The sequence below is a fragment of the Phaseolus vulgaris genome, chromosome 10, assembly GCF_000499845.2.
Source record: "Phaseolus vulgaris cultivar G19833 chromosome 10, P. vulgaris v2.0, whole genome shotgun sequence".
In the NCBI taxonomy this organism is placed as follows: Eukaryota; Viridiplantae; Streptophyta; class Magnoliopsida; order Fabales; family Fabaceae; genus Phaseolus; species Phaseolus vulgaris.
Window position 1 is genome coordinate 41,917,297 of NC_023750.2, and position 13,096 is coordinate 41,930,392.

General features: G+C 31.7%; 1 protein-coding gene across 4 annotated transcripts; it reads right to left on the reverse strand.

Annotated features, from left to right (window-relative positions):
• Positions 1–262: 262 nt before the first annotated feature.
• LOC137818386 (probable phospholipid-transporting ATPase 4) lies at positions 263–7,490 on the reverse strand. 4 transcript variants are annotated; one of them, XM_068621789.1, is made up of 11 exons: positions 7,361–7,490; positions 4,800–6,739; positions 4,549–4,659; positions 3,950–4,226; positions 3,780–3,868; positions 3,564–3,651; positions 3,263–3,472; positions 2,846–2,971; positions 1,736–1,834; positions 1,364–1,555; positions 263–1,272 (listed from the first exon to the last, which is right to left on the reverse strand). In XM_068621789.1, the coding sequence occupies exons 2-11, from the start codon at positions 6,617–6,619 to the stop codon at positions 610–612; spliced, it is 3,675 nt and encodes a 1,224-aa protein (XP_068477890.1). In that variant the 5' UTR covers positions 6,620–6,739; positions 7,361–7,490; the 3' UTR covers positions 263–609. The 4 variants fall into 4 exon arrangements, with proteins under 4 accessions (XP_068477890.1, XP_068477888.1, XP_068477889.1 ...); XM_068621787.1 differs by having other exon boundaries at positions 3,263–3,493; XM_068621788.1 differs by lacking the exon at positions 7,361–7,490 and adding an exon at positions 7,064–7,342.
• Positions 7,491–13,096: the final 5,606 nt, after the last annotated feature.

A 13,096-nucleotide genomic window follows, 5' to 3' on the forward strand; every position in this document is an offset into this window, starting at 1 on the left:
AAAATAGGAAGGTTTGCTTCAATGATTAAAGTGCATGTAAGGTTGGGGTAGGTTTGATGAAATTTGAATGTCTGACAGCACAAAAGCTTTCAATTCAACCACGACTTGGTCAATTAAACAAATATAAAGCTTCCATGGATGGCATTTTTAATTAATGCAGCACACAAATTTTGTATCCTGCAACTTTTGTTCCTGCCATGACTTCTTCAACCATAGAAATTTAAACCTACCCTCACCCCCCAATGAAATAAATACGAATAAGTACAGTCAATGCAAAGAATTTGAATAGTATAATGAATACAGAATGGACTTCATCCATTTTGGAAGAAAATTTGGGGATTCGATGTTCTAACCAAATATACCTATTAAAAACCCTTAAGCTCAAAAGAAGGGGGGAAAAATACTAATAGTACAACTTATCTGTTTCATTTCTTCGTGGTCAATTGAATCATAACCACGTTGTAAGAGAATTACACACTGAGACTTCTACGTAAATATGTTACATACAGCAGCAACTTCCATATTTTTCTGTAGTGAATGGGGGCTTTAATTCACCCCATTTAATGAGGAACCCTAAAAATACCCAAAACTGTTAAATTATGTATAGTGTCACGATGGGGCCGAAATAGTCATGGTAGATTGCTTCTTCTGCAGCCTTCCCTTGAGTTGCCTGATCTTTGCTTCCACTCTTGCGGTGAAACCAATCTTGGTTTCCTGTCTGGCTTTAGAACGCTCCCTTGTCCACATGTGTTGGTCTTCAATGTCCTTTTTGTAGTACTTGATTTCTTGGATAATGTGATGATCCATGGGATGGAAACATCTTTGGAAGGATATGTGGACAAAATAAGGAAGATTGCAAGCAACTGTAACTAAAAGGGTTGTTATCCAATAATTAGGAGCAGGACCAAGAGCTTCAGCGAGTATTTGGTAGGCACTCTTGGAATATTCTGGTGAAAGCATTCCATACAACAAGAGAAAGATGTACCAAGTGGATATGCTTCCCCATACAAACAGGTGCTGAATCCATGTAAAGTGGCTCATTGTCAACGCAATCTGACAGTTGACAGCCCAGACGATGCAAGTGAACATAGTGGTCCCAACAACAGCCATGTCGGCTACCTGGCCATCACTACGAAATGCTTGGTCGTAGAAGATGGTGACGACGAGAAAAAAGATGATGAGGGAGGAATAGAGACCATTGCCCATCCATCCCAATATTCTATACCAGTCAAAGAATAAATTCCTGGGTCCTTGTTGATACAGTGCAGGAAACTGGAAGGCACAACCAACCAACAGGCTCATTGGTAAGTTCTATTATTATACTATCTAAGAAACACATAGAAGACGTTTCAAGAGAACAAACCTGTAAACAAACTTCTGATGGAACATCTTGTTCAAAAACACCGAGTGAAATAACAGGTAATGATGTCAGAACAACATTGAACAATATCATATACCAGTCATCATAAACTGATTGACCAGAGAAGCCTGTGAAAGCCTCAAAATAGAAGATGGTGAGGCCAAATGCAATATTCTTGTAGAAGAAATAACATATCTGCAGGCATTAACATAACACTTTAGGAAAGAAATACAGGAACCAATTCAGAATGGTAACATACAAATTACTAAAACTATTCCATGATTCTCTATCCATGCAATGTATAGCACACAAGAAATTGAAGACAAGACTTCCAACATGTGAGAATAATGATTAAGCTGATTATTAATGAATTACCATTTGCGCAATTCTCTTGTAACACCAGTGTCCATGGACAACCAGAAGCCTCTCTAGAAATCGAAATTGGGCAATTGCAAAGTCACTAGCCATCACTGCCTGGAAGGAAGTTGCAGGCTTCAGTCTACAACTTGCAGAAATTTTACAAGATTCTAAATATAAACATAATGTACATTTTGTTGTCTTGCATATATGAAAAAGACAATTAACGAGTGTACATGGACCAATTATAGTTTCTGACCAAACTATATTCTACACGAGATTAATGGTGTAAACATCATTTCGAAATCAAACAAAGTTGCCAATTAAAAATATCTCCCACAAATTACAATACAACAACAAATTTGTACATTTAAATAGTTGATAATCCCTATTTCAGCCCATATTCAGAAGTCAGAACCAAAAACTTGTCACAATGAACCAAGTTAGTATTCGCACATACTTAAAATTAACATATAATAATTAATTGATAAGAAACCTTAGTAAGGATATCTAGTGCTTGTAGTATCTTCTGAATGAACAGCACAAAGCAAAGGCTTGCAACTCATTGCCCACGTGAACATTGAAAATTTTAACTTTTAAATACGATTAGAATTCAAACATAACCATATTATTATATAAAATGAATAAAAAGACTAAAAAATTGCTTAGTGCTAGATAAGTTTCACATTAAGTGTCACCTTTTGTTCATTTTATAGAAGAAATGAGTCTACAAACAACTATTAGCATAGCGAGTGTAACCTTTTCCTCAGTTTATAGAAGAAATTAATGTTGAAGTTATTACTAAAATGCAAAGAGAATTCCACTTCTCTACTGCATTAGATAAGCACTAATCACAAGTCCTAATAGGAAGAATTAACAAGAAGCCTGGTCCATAGTCTAGCTCGAAAATAGAATCAAAACATGCAAAAAATACACAAGAGCTTCTCTCTCTCTAATCCGTGTTATTTTTAAAGTATTAAAATAACATAAAACTATAATTTGGTTTTGTTTCTAAAACACAACATACAGCATTACAACTTGCAATAAATGTTAAAATCAAACCATCATTCACATTGATAGTTTAATGACATCATTGTGCTTAAAGAACCTGTCCTGTAAGCCACTGACCTGCATACCTTCAACCCCACTGATTCCAACACCAATATCTGCTTCTTGAATCATCCCGACATCATTTGCACCATCACCTATAGCTAGAGTAGTCTTCCCAGTACCTTGTTTCACTAACCTTGTTACCTGACACCAAAAGACGAAGGTGGACATCATCAAACAATTCACAAGATTATTTTTCACAGTTGATACATCAAGAAAGATTAGAAAACGCTACCAACTGATGCAATGACTATTGTGCACAACTGAACTCATGGATCCATCTAAATTTAATTGGATCTAATTTTTCCAAACAAGCTAAGGTGGATCCATGCGAGTAGTCATGCACAAATTTAACCCCAATAAGGAACGGCATAAATGTGGCAGAGTATTGTATGAAAACCTAAAAATCACAATTGAAAAGGTAAAAAGTCCTACCAGTGCCTTTTGCTTGGGAGACACACGACAACAGATGACGGATGCACAATCAACTGCCAATCCCAAAAATTGGTGCTTCATATCATCTTCTAAAGTATATGTCAGAGTTTTTCCATCAATAATTAATGCAAATGCAGCATGAGGATCCTTCTCCAGTTTTATCATTTGGGAAGCATTGGTGAGTTGGTTCGAGATGTTATCCTTGATGGCCTGGGGTGTTAAACAAAAGAACTAGGCCTAACATCAGATGAAACTCAAGTCCATAAAGTAAACTCTACCCTTTCTCAATGACAAAAGGTACCTGATTGACATCAGTGGTTACAGTATCTGTAACCGGAGTAGTTATACAGATCTGCTTCATGCCCTGTCGAAGCAAACTGCAAGAAAATCTGTACCACAGAAACAAAACAATTTCATCATGCATTTTTGCAGAGGCATTATTGAACAAGATAAACCTTAATTATTAGAACAGAAATGAAATAATTTGACAAGGTCAAATGATTTATGGTAGACAGACCCAATGTTGATTGCAGTTTCCATCTTATCCCCTGTCAACACCCAGATTTTAAGACCAGCTTGAGCAAGATTATCAATACATTGGGGAACCTGCAGAGAACAAAAAATTGAATTCGGTTGAATATTTGTAGAGGAAAAGAAATATTGACTGTAAAGAATGACAGGGCCCACCCCTTTCTGCAGTTTGTCTTCGACAGCAGTAGCCCCAACAAGAATCAACTCTTTTTCCATCATATCTGATACTCGCTCAAGCATTGAATCTCTTTCAGCCCCAACAGATGCTTTGGCTTTCTGAAATTCATTGTTCCAAGCCTTATATTCTTCCTCATCAAGCTTTCTATAAGCCAGGGCTAGTGTTCTCAAACCAGCTTCTCCGTAATCATTTAGATGTTTGGTAGTAGCCTCTAAATACATTTTTCCATTCTTTGACATGCGATCAAATATGATGCTGCATAACCAAGCAATAAAAGAAGGGATGTCAGAGTTTAAAGAGAGATGTTGAAAATATCTAAGAGCATTCATGTGGATGTGAGGTGCATTTTAGTGGCTTCTTTCTTTTGGAAGCAGGAAATTGCGGTGATTATTCCAATGCAAGGTGCATTTTAGTGGTAAACAATATTAAAATTCACAGGCTTCAATGTGATTCCGATTTCCTAAATCTAATGTAAATTTCGAGATATAGGTCCTATTGGTCATTAACAACGACAAGTCCAGCTGCCAGTAATGAAACCATAGAAACTAGGCAAGAATAACAGATTCTGAAAACTAACCTGTCAGCCCCTTTGCACATAAGAAAGATAATGCCCTCCTCATCACGCACAATCACTGACATTCGTTTTCTTTTACTAGTAAAATCCAGCAGATTCAAAAGCTTGTACTCTCTGTGGAATTCACCCAAAAGTACATAAGTAGGGGGAAAATCGTTTGAAAGATTTAGTAAAAGCAAATTTTGGAACTCCTCTGATTCAGGCTGACCTGGAGGGGGAAGTAGAAGAACATAAGAGTTTTCGGGAGTACTGACCTTTCAACCACTTGTCTAGAAGCAGAAAACTTTTCACGTACGAAAATACTTGACTGAGTCCTTCTGCAAAACTCAAAGCCAAATTCCCGTGCTGCTACAAGAAAAGACCCTTCGTCGGGTGACTCAGCTTCATATGTATAAACACCGGTCTCCTCATTCTGCTCAGGAATGGCAGTGTGGCAAACTGCTAGGATTCGGAAGAACATCAAAAGGTCATCAGCATTGGCCTCTTTCAACCAATTACAGTTCATGAGACGGTCATCTTCAAAACCAAATCCCTTTATGGCAGCCCTTTGATCATCATCTACTTTGGAAGTAACAACAGCCTCCAGTCCAATTTCTTCATCCTTTTTAACATCATCCCATGAAACTCGCACTTTAGCCTTTGGCAGGGGGAAATTGGAGAGATCTGAATCCTGGTCCTCAATGTCAGAAGCCATCTGCTTTGCTGCAGCAACTTCAACTTCACTGGAGCGCACACCATATGCAGTACCAGCAATAGAGCACTTCAAAAAGTCCATCTGATTGCAGGTCAAAGTTCCAGTTTTATCTGACAGGATAGTATCTACCTGACCCAACTCTTCATTCAAATTTGATGTCCGTGCATCAGCTGGAGTTCCAGTATCGTCATCATACATCTGAATGTCTTGGTTGATGAAGGTAGCCTGTAAAACCTTTACAACCTCGATGGAAACATAAAGTGAGATGGGTATCAAATATCCATAAAGAATAAGCGCAGTAATCAGATGACTCATTCCAGCTACTCCAATTTTCTTGGGATCATACTGGTATTCAATATTGTCCGGCCGTAAATACCACCAATTTGGGGTTTGGAACTTAGTCTTGATGACAAATCCTATGGAACTAATAACAGATATCAAAATTAGGACAGTGAAGAGGGTGTATATGATATAGTCCATCTTCTTTTCTATTGTGCTTCGTTTTGAAGGAGATTTTGTAGAATTTTGCATGACTTTGCTATCATGACCAGTGAAAATGGCCACCCCATAGATGTAATCAGTGTTCCTGAGCTTAGAATCTCGGAGAAGAATTTGACTAGGATCAAGAGGATAAATCTGGCGCTCATACTCTAAGTTTCCAACAAATGTATAAAGATTCGGGTTTGGATCTTCACAACGTATTGTTCCAGTGAAATCTTTAAAAACTTCGTCACTGTCTAGACCCAAGGTAGACTCCAAAGATCTTTTCACCTTCAAGTTGGTCTCACCGTCTAAATTCATAGTCTCCACATAGCATATCCCATCCTCATAACTCGATGACAACAGAAGCAAATCAGCTGGAAAAAACTGATCCTTTGGTACTTTTAGCACATCCCCAACCATAATGTTCTGCCACGACCTTGGACCAAAATTACCATCGCTTTTATGACGATTAACCTTTCGACGATTAATTTTGACATCCTGAACGAACCTCCGAGAATCTTCCAATGCTTCCTTTGCCATACTGAGCCCCACAACAAATGCCAAAGGAGCAATCATGCTGAGTGGGCTGAAAGGTGAAATTGGAGAGGCCGAGAGACACGCAGCCAAAAGGAAGTATATATTAGCAACCCTGCGGAATTGTTCAAAGAGTGCCTTGGGGAAAAACGTAAGAATATTGTACTTGGTCGTGGATATATCATTCTTGCAGTAATATAGAGGCTTCTTTTCATGGAAAAGAGGCTGATTGCAATACACAGTACGCGAGAACCCGGGACCCTGAAGTGGATGAGGTTCCTCCTCAACGGTAGAAGGCTTAAGGCAACCAAATGTGTAGAGATTGCTCCTCCGGAGCCTCGCCCTTATCCTCCCCCGTGCCATTTAACAGAATTCAGCTCAATGTAGAGTTCTATTTAACTTAACACATTCCCAACAAGTACACACAAACAAATCTGTTGAACCATCAACCTGCCCCTTCTTCTCAATTTCTTCTCTTAAAACCTACCAACACATACACAACCCAGAATTATTCACTAAGACAACATAAACACTGATCATTCCATGCATACAACCAAATCCACACATACAACAAATTAAAATCAAAAGTGCAAGAAACCAATCCCAAGAACAAGAAATCCAATACACGCAAACAATAAAACGTGAAACCACAAAGCTACAAACATTCCAAGTTAAATTCAAATTCAAATTCAAATCCACGAGATTCTCCGACGTCATAATTATTATTTTTTAAAAAAAACTAAAAATTAAGACAAGAATAATATCAATAAAAAAAAGAGCAAAGAAACCGGAGATCCTGCAACACACTCGTTCGTTTCCTCAGGCATGAGAAATCCGAGAATTCAAATCGACGAGCTAAACAGCGTCTGAAGAAAACAAAATGCATTCAAAAAAGCAACGTGGATCACGTTTCACTTTATTTTATCTTGTGTTTCAAAATTTGGCTAACGAGAATAATGATCCAGCTAGAGGCGTGGACAATATTGAACAACAATGCCAGCTAATTGAAGATTGAGTGCAACCAAATCCACCAAATCGAATACAAAAAGAAATCCAGTTTCTCGAAAAAAAGAAATTCAACATGACAGAGAGGAAAGCACACACACCGAACGGGAGGGGCCCGTTCATGCTGTGCAACGAACGTAACAATGCCGTAAAATGCGAAAGGAAAGAGGAAGCAGAGTCACGCTACGCGTGTTGTTCGTTGCAGATCATGGAAGGAGACAAAATGAAGAGAGAGAGAGAGAAAATAGTGAATGAAATCCAAAGAGAGAAGAAAAAAAAAAGTTTAGAGAGAGAAAAGACAGGGTTTTAGTTTATGGACAAAGAAAAAACAGAGAAAGAGAAAGAGAGAGTCCCACATCGCACACGCACTCTTTCTCTCTCTTTTTTTCCCCTTTTTTTACCTTTTAACTTTTTTTGGATTTGGGTTACAAATAGAATGGAAAAATATAAGGTTTTCATTTTTCTTTTTTGTTTTCTAATATTTATATTTATATTTATATATATATATATATATAATTTATTATGTCTAAATTCTAATTTAAATTGTGAATTATGAAGAACAATGTATGTAATCCTACGTGGCAGCCACTGAATGCAACTTTTTTTTTCTATAATATGCTTCTGCCACTAACTGCAATATATCCTAAAAAATTAAGAATAATTTGCATAGTTTGACCAAAATGAAAAAAGTGTAGTTATTCTTACAGCAGAGATTACAAAATAAGGAGATAATAAACAAATAAGGAAAATAAATAAATGACACTTGCTATTTATTATATATATTTAAAATGAAAGTTTCCATTTAAAAATAATTATATACCTTTTTTTCAATTAGAAATAATAGCCCACGTTATAAATTTTAAAATAAGAGTTGTAGGCATTACCATTCACGTCAACCCAAAAAAACAAATCATAACAACAGCTAATAATCAATTATGAAAATTAAAAGCATTATTCAAAGAATGAGACAATAAAAAAATGAGTAATTTAAGTTGTAAATTATATTATTTAGTATTTTTTTAGAGTATATATGAATAAAATTATAATTTTTTAGTATTTAGTCACATATTAAATCTAATTGTATTTTTTTTAACTTGTCTTTAAAAATATTAAGACTTCTAAATTATTATAATTTATATTTTATTCAAGTAATGACTTCTAAATTATTATATTTATACTTAGTATTGTTATTAGGTAAAAACAAAACGACAATTAAAATTTTCAAAAAATAAATATTGATTGAAATAGAAAATTATATACCAAATAAGTCATTTTCATGATTTAAATACACTTACCCCTTCAAATATAAGAGAAAAGTTTCTATATTCTTCTTTTTCTCTCTCTCCTTTAAGCCTTTTCTTTTGTATTATTTTCTTTAGTACTCTCAATTTAGCCACTCTTTGATTTTACCATTTTATTATTGCAAAGGATGAAAATGAAAAATAAATAAAAATTGTTTAAGGTGTCAATCACTTGATAACCTACTTTTAGAAGTAATATATATGATTAATTTATTTTTTAATTTGTAATGAAAAGAAAAGATAAAGAGTAGAACAGTGAATATGAAATTAGTGTAAAAGTTTATTGAGAAATTAAAGATGATGGTTGTTTTGAACTTATTTGAAGAGTTGATAGAAACATTTTATGGTTCCCATGATCTTTTGTTTCTTTGCAGCACAAATGATAGAAAAAAGAGAAAAGGATGTTGACTTGTGATATAATACCTTGGTTAAGTATATAATGTTGAATTATATTCACAAAATAATAAATATAATATATATATATATATTTAATTATGTAAAAAATTTGGAGTATTATTAGATTTCAAAATAAATTATTTCCATAGGTGAAGTATAATTTAAATTTTGAGAAACAAACATAAGTAAATACTAAATTTACAATGGAAAAACAACAATTTAAATTGTCTAAATATATATTATTCTTACCAGAAATAGATTGGTAGAGTTTTGAGTTGAGAAAGAGAAGGCTTTTCTATAAATCGAACTTTATGCGTCTGATCATCGAAAGAAATGGAAGGTTCACATACAGACTCTCTCTGATGCTTAAGAGAATAAAAATATAAGATATTTATGAGTATAAGATATAATAGAGTATGAATACTTGAGTCAAGTATTAAAAATTAAAAATAAAATATTACATGGGAGTTATCTATTTATAGATCTTCTTAAATTCTGACCATTAAAGAACATTAAACAGTAATTATGAGATATAAATTATTTTTATAATAATAATATATAACTGTTAGTAACCTATAATTGATTTATGATAACCTATAATTGATTTATGATATGATTTATGTATCTTAAATATCATATTAAATAAACGTTTATTGGTGTTGTAATTGAGGATACGTAAAATTCTTAATTTTGTATATAATTGATGTTCAATTATTCACAAAATAATAAATATAGTATATATATATATAATTATGTAAAATTTTGTGAAATATTCATAGATTGCAATTTTTTTCCTTATAAGTGAAGTGTAATTTAAATTTTGTAACAAACATAAATAAATACTAAAGTTACAATGGACAAACTTAAATGGTCTAATTCTATTTAAAAAAATTAAAGTAATATTATATATATATATATTCATAATTTTTAAAAATTTGGTTATTCATTTATTTATGATATGGCCAATTGTTAGTTAATAATTTTATTTCTCTAAATACTTGCAGTATAAAATAAAGTATAAATATCGTATAAAAGTATATGTAAGTTGTTAAAATAATAACTTTACGTTACTTGCTCTCCAGAATTTATAATATTACCTATCACGGTGAGTCATATTTAATATATGATATAATAATTATAATCATAGCTTTTAGGTTCTTTGATACCCTAAAATCAAGTATTATATTTATTAATTATTTATATAATTGAATTAAATTTAGGACCATATCAAAAAATAGAAATTACATATATTTGTTATAATTAATTATTTTTACTTGTATGTTTTTCATTGTATAGTGAAAACATTTATTACTTATTAAATAAAAATTAATTTTAAAAACATAAGATAATTAGTTACTATATTTATTAAATTAGATATTATTTTATAAATTAAATAATTATTAATATATTATTAATAAATCAGTTACCAAAACTATCCATCACTTTAGATTCTGTAGCTAAAATCTGAATAATTAATTAAATATCAGTTTAAAAAATAATTTATAAATTTTTATTAATAATAAAAATTACTTTATAGAAACTATTTATTTTATTTTCTAAAATGAATTTTTATTTAATAATTTTTTTAGTAATGGTTAATAAGTTAAAAATAAAATATAATTAATGCCTTGAAGATCAATAATTAAAAAATAATATTTTTAGGCAAACTAATCTTGAATTGTGAATGATGTCCGTATAATTTATAATTTGGTTATAGTAATAATGCGACTAAAAAATTATTAAATAGAAATAAATTTTAAAGACAAAAAATAATTAGTTGTTATATTGATTAAATTAGATATTATTTTACATATTAAAAAATTAATTTTTAAATTGGTGGTTAAAATCTTGGTAGCTAATTATATATCAATTTAGAATCTATTTATCAATGATAAAAACCAATTTAATACTACTAATTTTTTAGTCTCTCAAACAATATCTAATTTGGTCAATATAACAATTATTATTTGTTCTCTCTAAAATTACAATTTATTCTTATTTAATGATTTTTTTTTAGTAAATCTACTAATTTTAATTGACTTAATGAAATGAATAAATGTTAAAGTAAGCATAGAAGTCATATTTGAATGTATTTTTGGGTTTCTTCTCTTTTTATTTTCTAATTTTCGTATTAAATGGGTCTCCAAGAACAATACACATTTGTGTTACCTACTCGTTAGATAATTCATTTAAAATTCTAAATAATCAAAATAATTGTTAATACACACGTCATAAACAAATGAATACTAACATACAAATTACTATAAAATAATCCAACTATGATCCATTTCTGAATTTATCTCAATACAAAATGGCTTATATGATATATGTACATATCACTTTTTATGAAAGATGTCAACATATCTCATTTAGAAATACATTTTCTATACTCAATTAATATACATAAAACAATTAATACTATATTAATACATCTCAAATGAAAAATTAAGTTTCATTCATATATTACAAAGTTTCATTCATATATTACAAATTTAATATAAAACACTTATACTATCTCTAGTGGTACATATTACAAATTTAGGAATTTATATCCTTTCACTGCAAGACAATCATGAAATATAAACCAATGTTTAGAGACCAACATAATTAGTTGAAATAATAACTAAATTAGAGACTATTTTATAAACTAAAAAATAATGGTTTCTAAATTAGTTTCTATTATTTTTAAATAGTTTCTAAATTAGTATCTAATTAGCAACCAAAGTTTTAACTACCAATTATTTAGTTTCTAAATTTGGTAGCAAAAATTTTAGTTACTAATTAGATACCAATCTAGAAACTATTTAACAATAAAAACTAATTTAAAAACCATTTTAGTTTCTAGAATGATCTCTAATTTAGTTACTATTGCAACTAATTATTTTGGTATCTAAAAATTGGGTTTCTATTTCACGATTGTCTTGTAATGAAAGGATATGAATTCCTAAACAAAATTTGACGGACCATAATCCCAAGCCTATCAAAGAATTACATTCAAACCTATCAAAGAATTACATTCAAACCATAATCCCAAGCCTAATTTAAGTTTCAATGTTAGTATAAAACAAAAATTCACATACAAATTTAAGTATATCCATTTACTATTTTATGGAGTTGAAACTGCTTATTAGTTACAAATTTGTAATAAACATGTGTGTCAACTATGTGATAAAGGAGGTCACCTTCAATCCGCTGGAACAAACTTGATTGTACTTTCATGCCAGACTCATCCAACAACCAAGCCTTAAATGCATTAATGGTTAATTCTGTGGTGGTTGAAGATCCTTCATGGTATGCAAACACCAGAGCTAGCCATCATGTTACCAACAATCTGCAAAATCTATCACATAAGAAAGGTTTTATAATGATAAGAAGTCTCTTATTGTAGCAAATGGAAGCAAACTTGGCAATAGTCATATAGTTAATGCAAAGTTACAAGATCTGTCTCTTAATAATGTGTTGTATGTGCCTAAGATTACTAAGAATTTGCTAAGTGTGTCTCAGTTGGTGACTGATAATAAAGTAAATATTGTTTTTAACTCTTTTGACTGTTTTGAGAAGAACAAGTGGACAAGTTTGGTGATGCTCAAAGGAAAGGGAAGCTTGAAGATGGTTTGTAGAAGATTGCAGCTGCACCTCCCTCAAATAATTCTCAAAATTTTAGAATTGTTTCTTTTCTTCAAGTTTGTCAAGCCCTTCAAAAGCAGATGCATGACATAGGAGATTAGGCCACTCGTCTCAGAGTCTTGTCCCAAGTTTTAAACTAGTTTTGTTGTTAATAACATTAGTTTCTGTGATACTTTTCAGTTTGGAAAATCACATGCCTTACCTTTTAAAGAGTCTCACTCTCAAGCAAAACATGTTTTAGATTTAGTCCACACTGATCTTTGAGGACCTGCACCAACACTCTCAACATCTGGATACCGTTTCTATATTCATTTTGTTGATGACTTTAGTCGCTTTACCTGAATTTACCCTCTTAAAGTCGAAAGTTATGTTGTTCATGCCTTCAATCATTTCAAAACTCTTGTTGAAAATTAGTTTGAAACAAAAATAAAACAAATTTATTCAGATATTGGAACTGAGTACTTGTCATTCTTGAAAATAGTTGAAAACTCAGGAATTATCTTTAAACACA

What these genes read in the sequence shown, in the direction of transcription:
- LOC137818386 (XM_068621787.1), bottom strand. Translation starts at nt 6,619, where the DNA reads ATGGCACGGGGGAGGATAAGGGCGAGGCTCCGGAGGAGCAATCTCTAC. An exon ending in CTCCCAAGCAAAAGGCACTG is followed by an intron (nt 2,972 to 3,262) that starts GTAGGACTTTTT and finishes TTTTGGTGTCAG; the next exon opens with GTAACAAGGTTAGTGAAACA. An exon ending in GTGGGGTTGAAGGTATGCAG is followed by an intron (nt 1,835 to 2,845) that starts GTCAGTGGCTTA and finishes ACTTCCTTCCAG; the next exon opens with GCAGTGATGGCTAGTGACTT.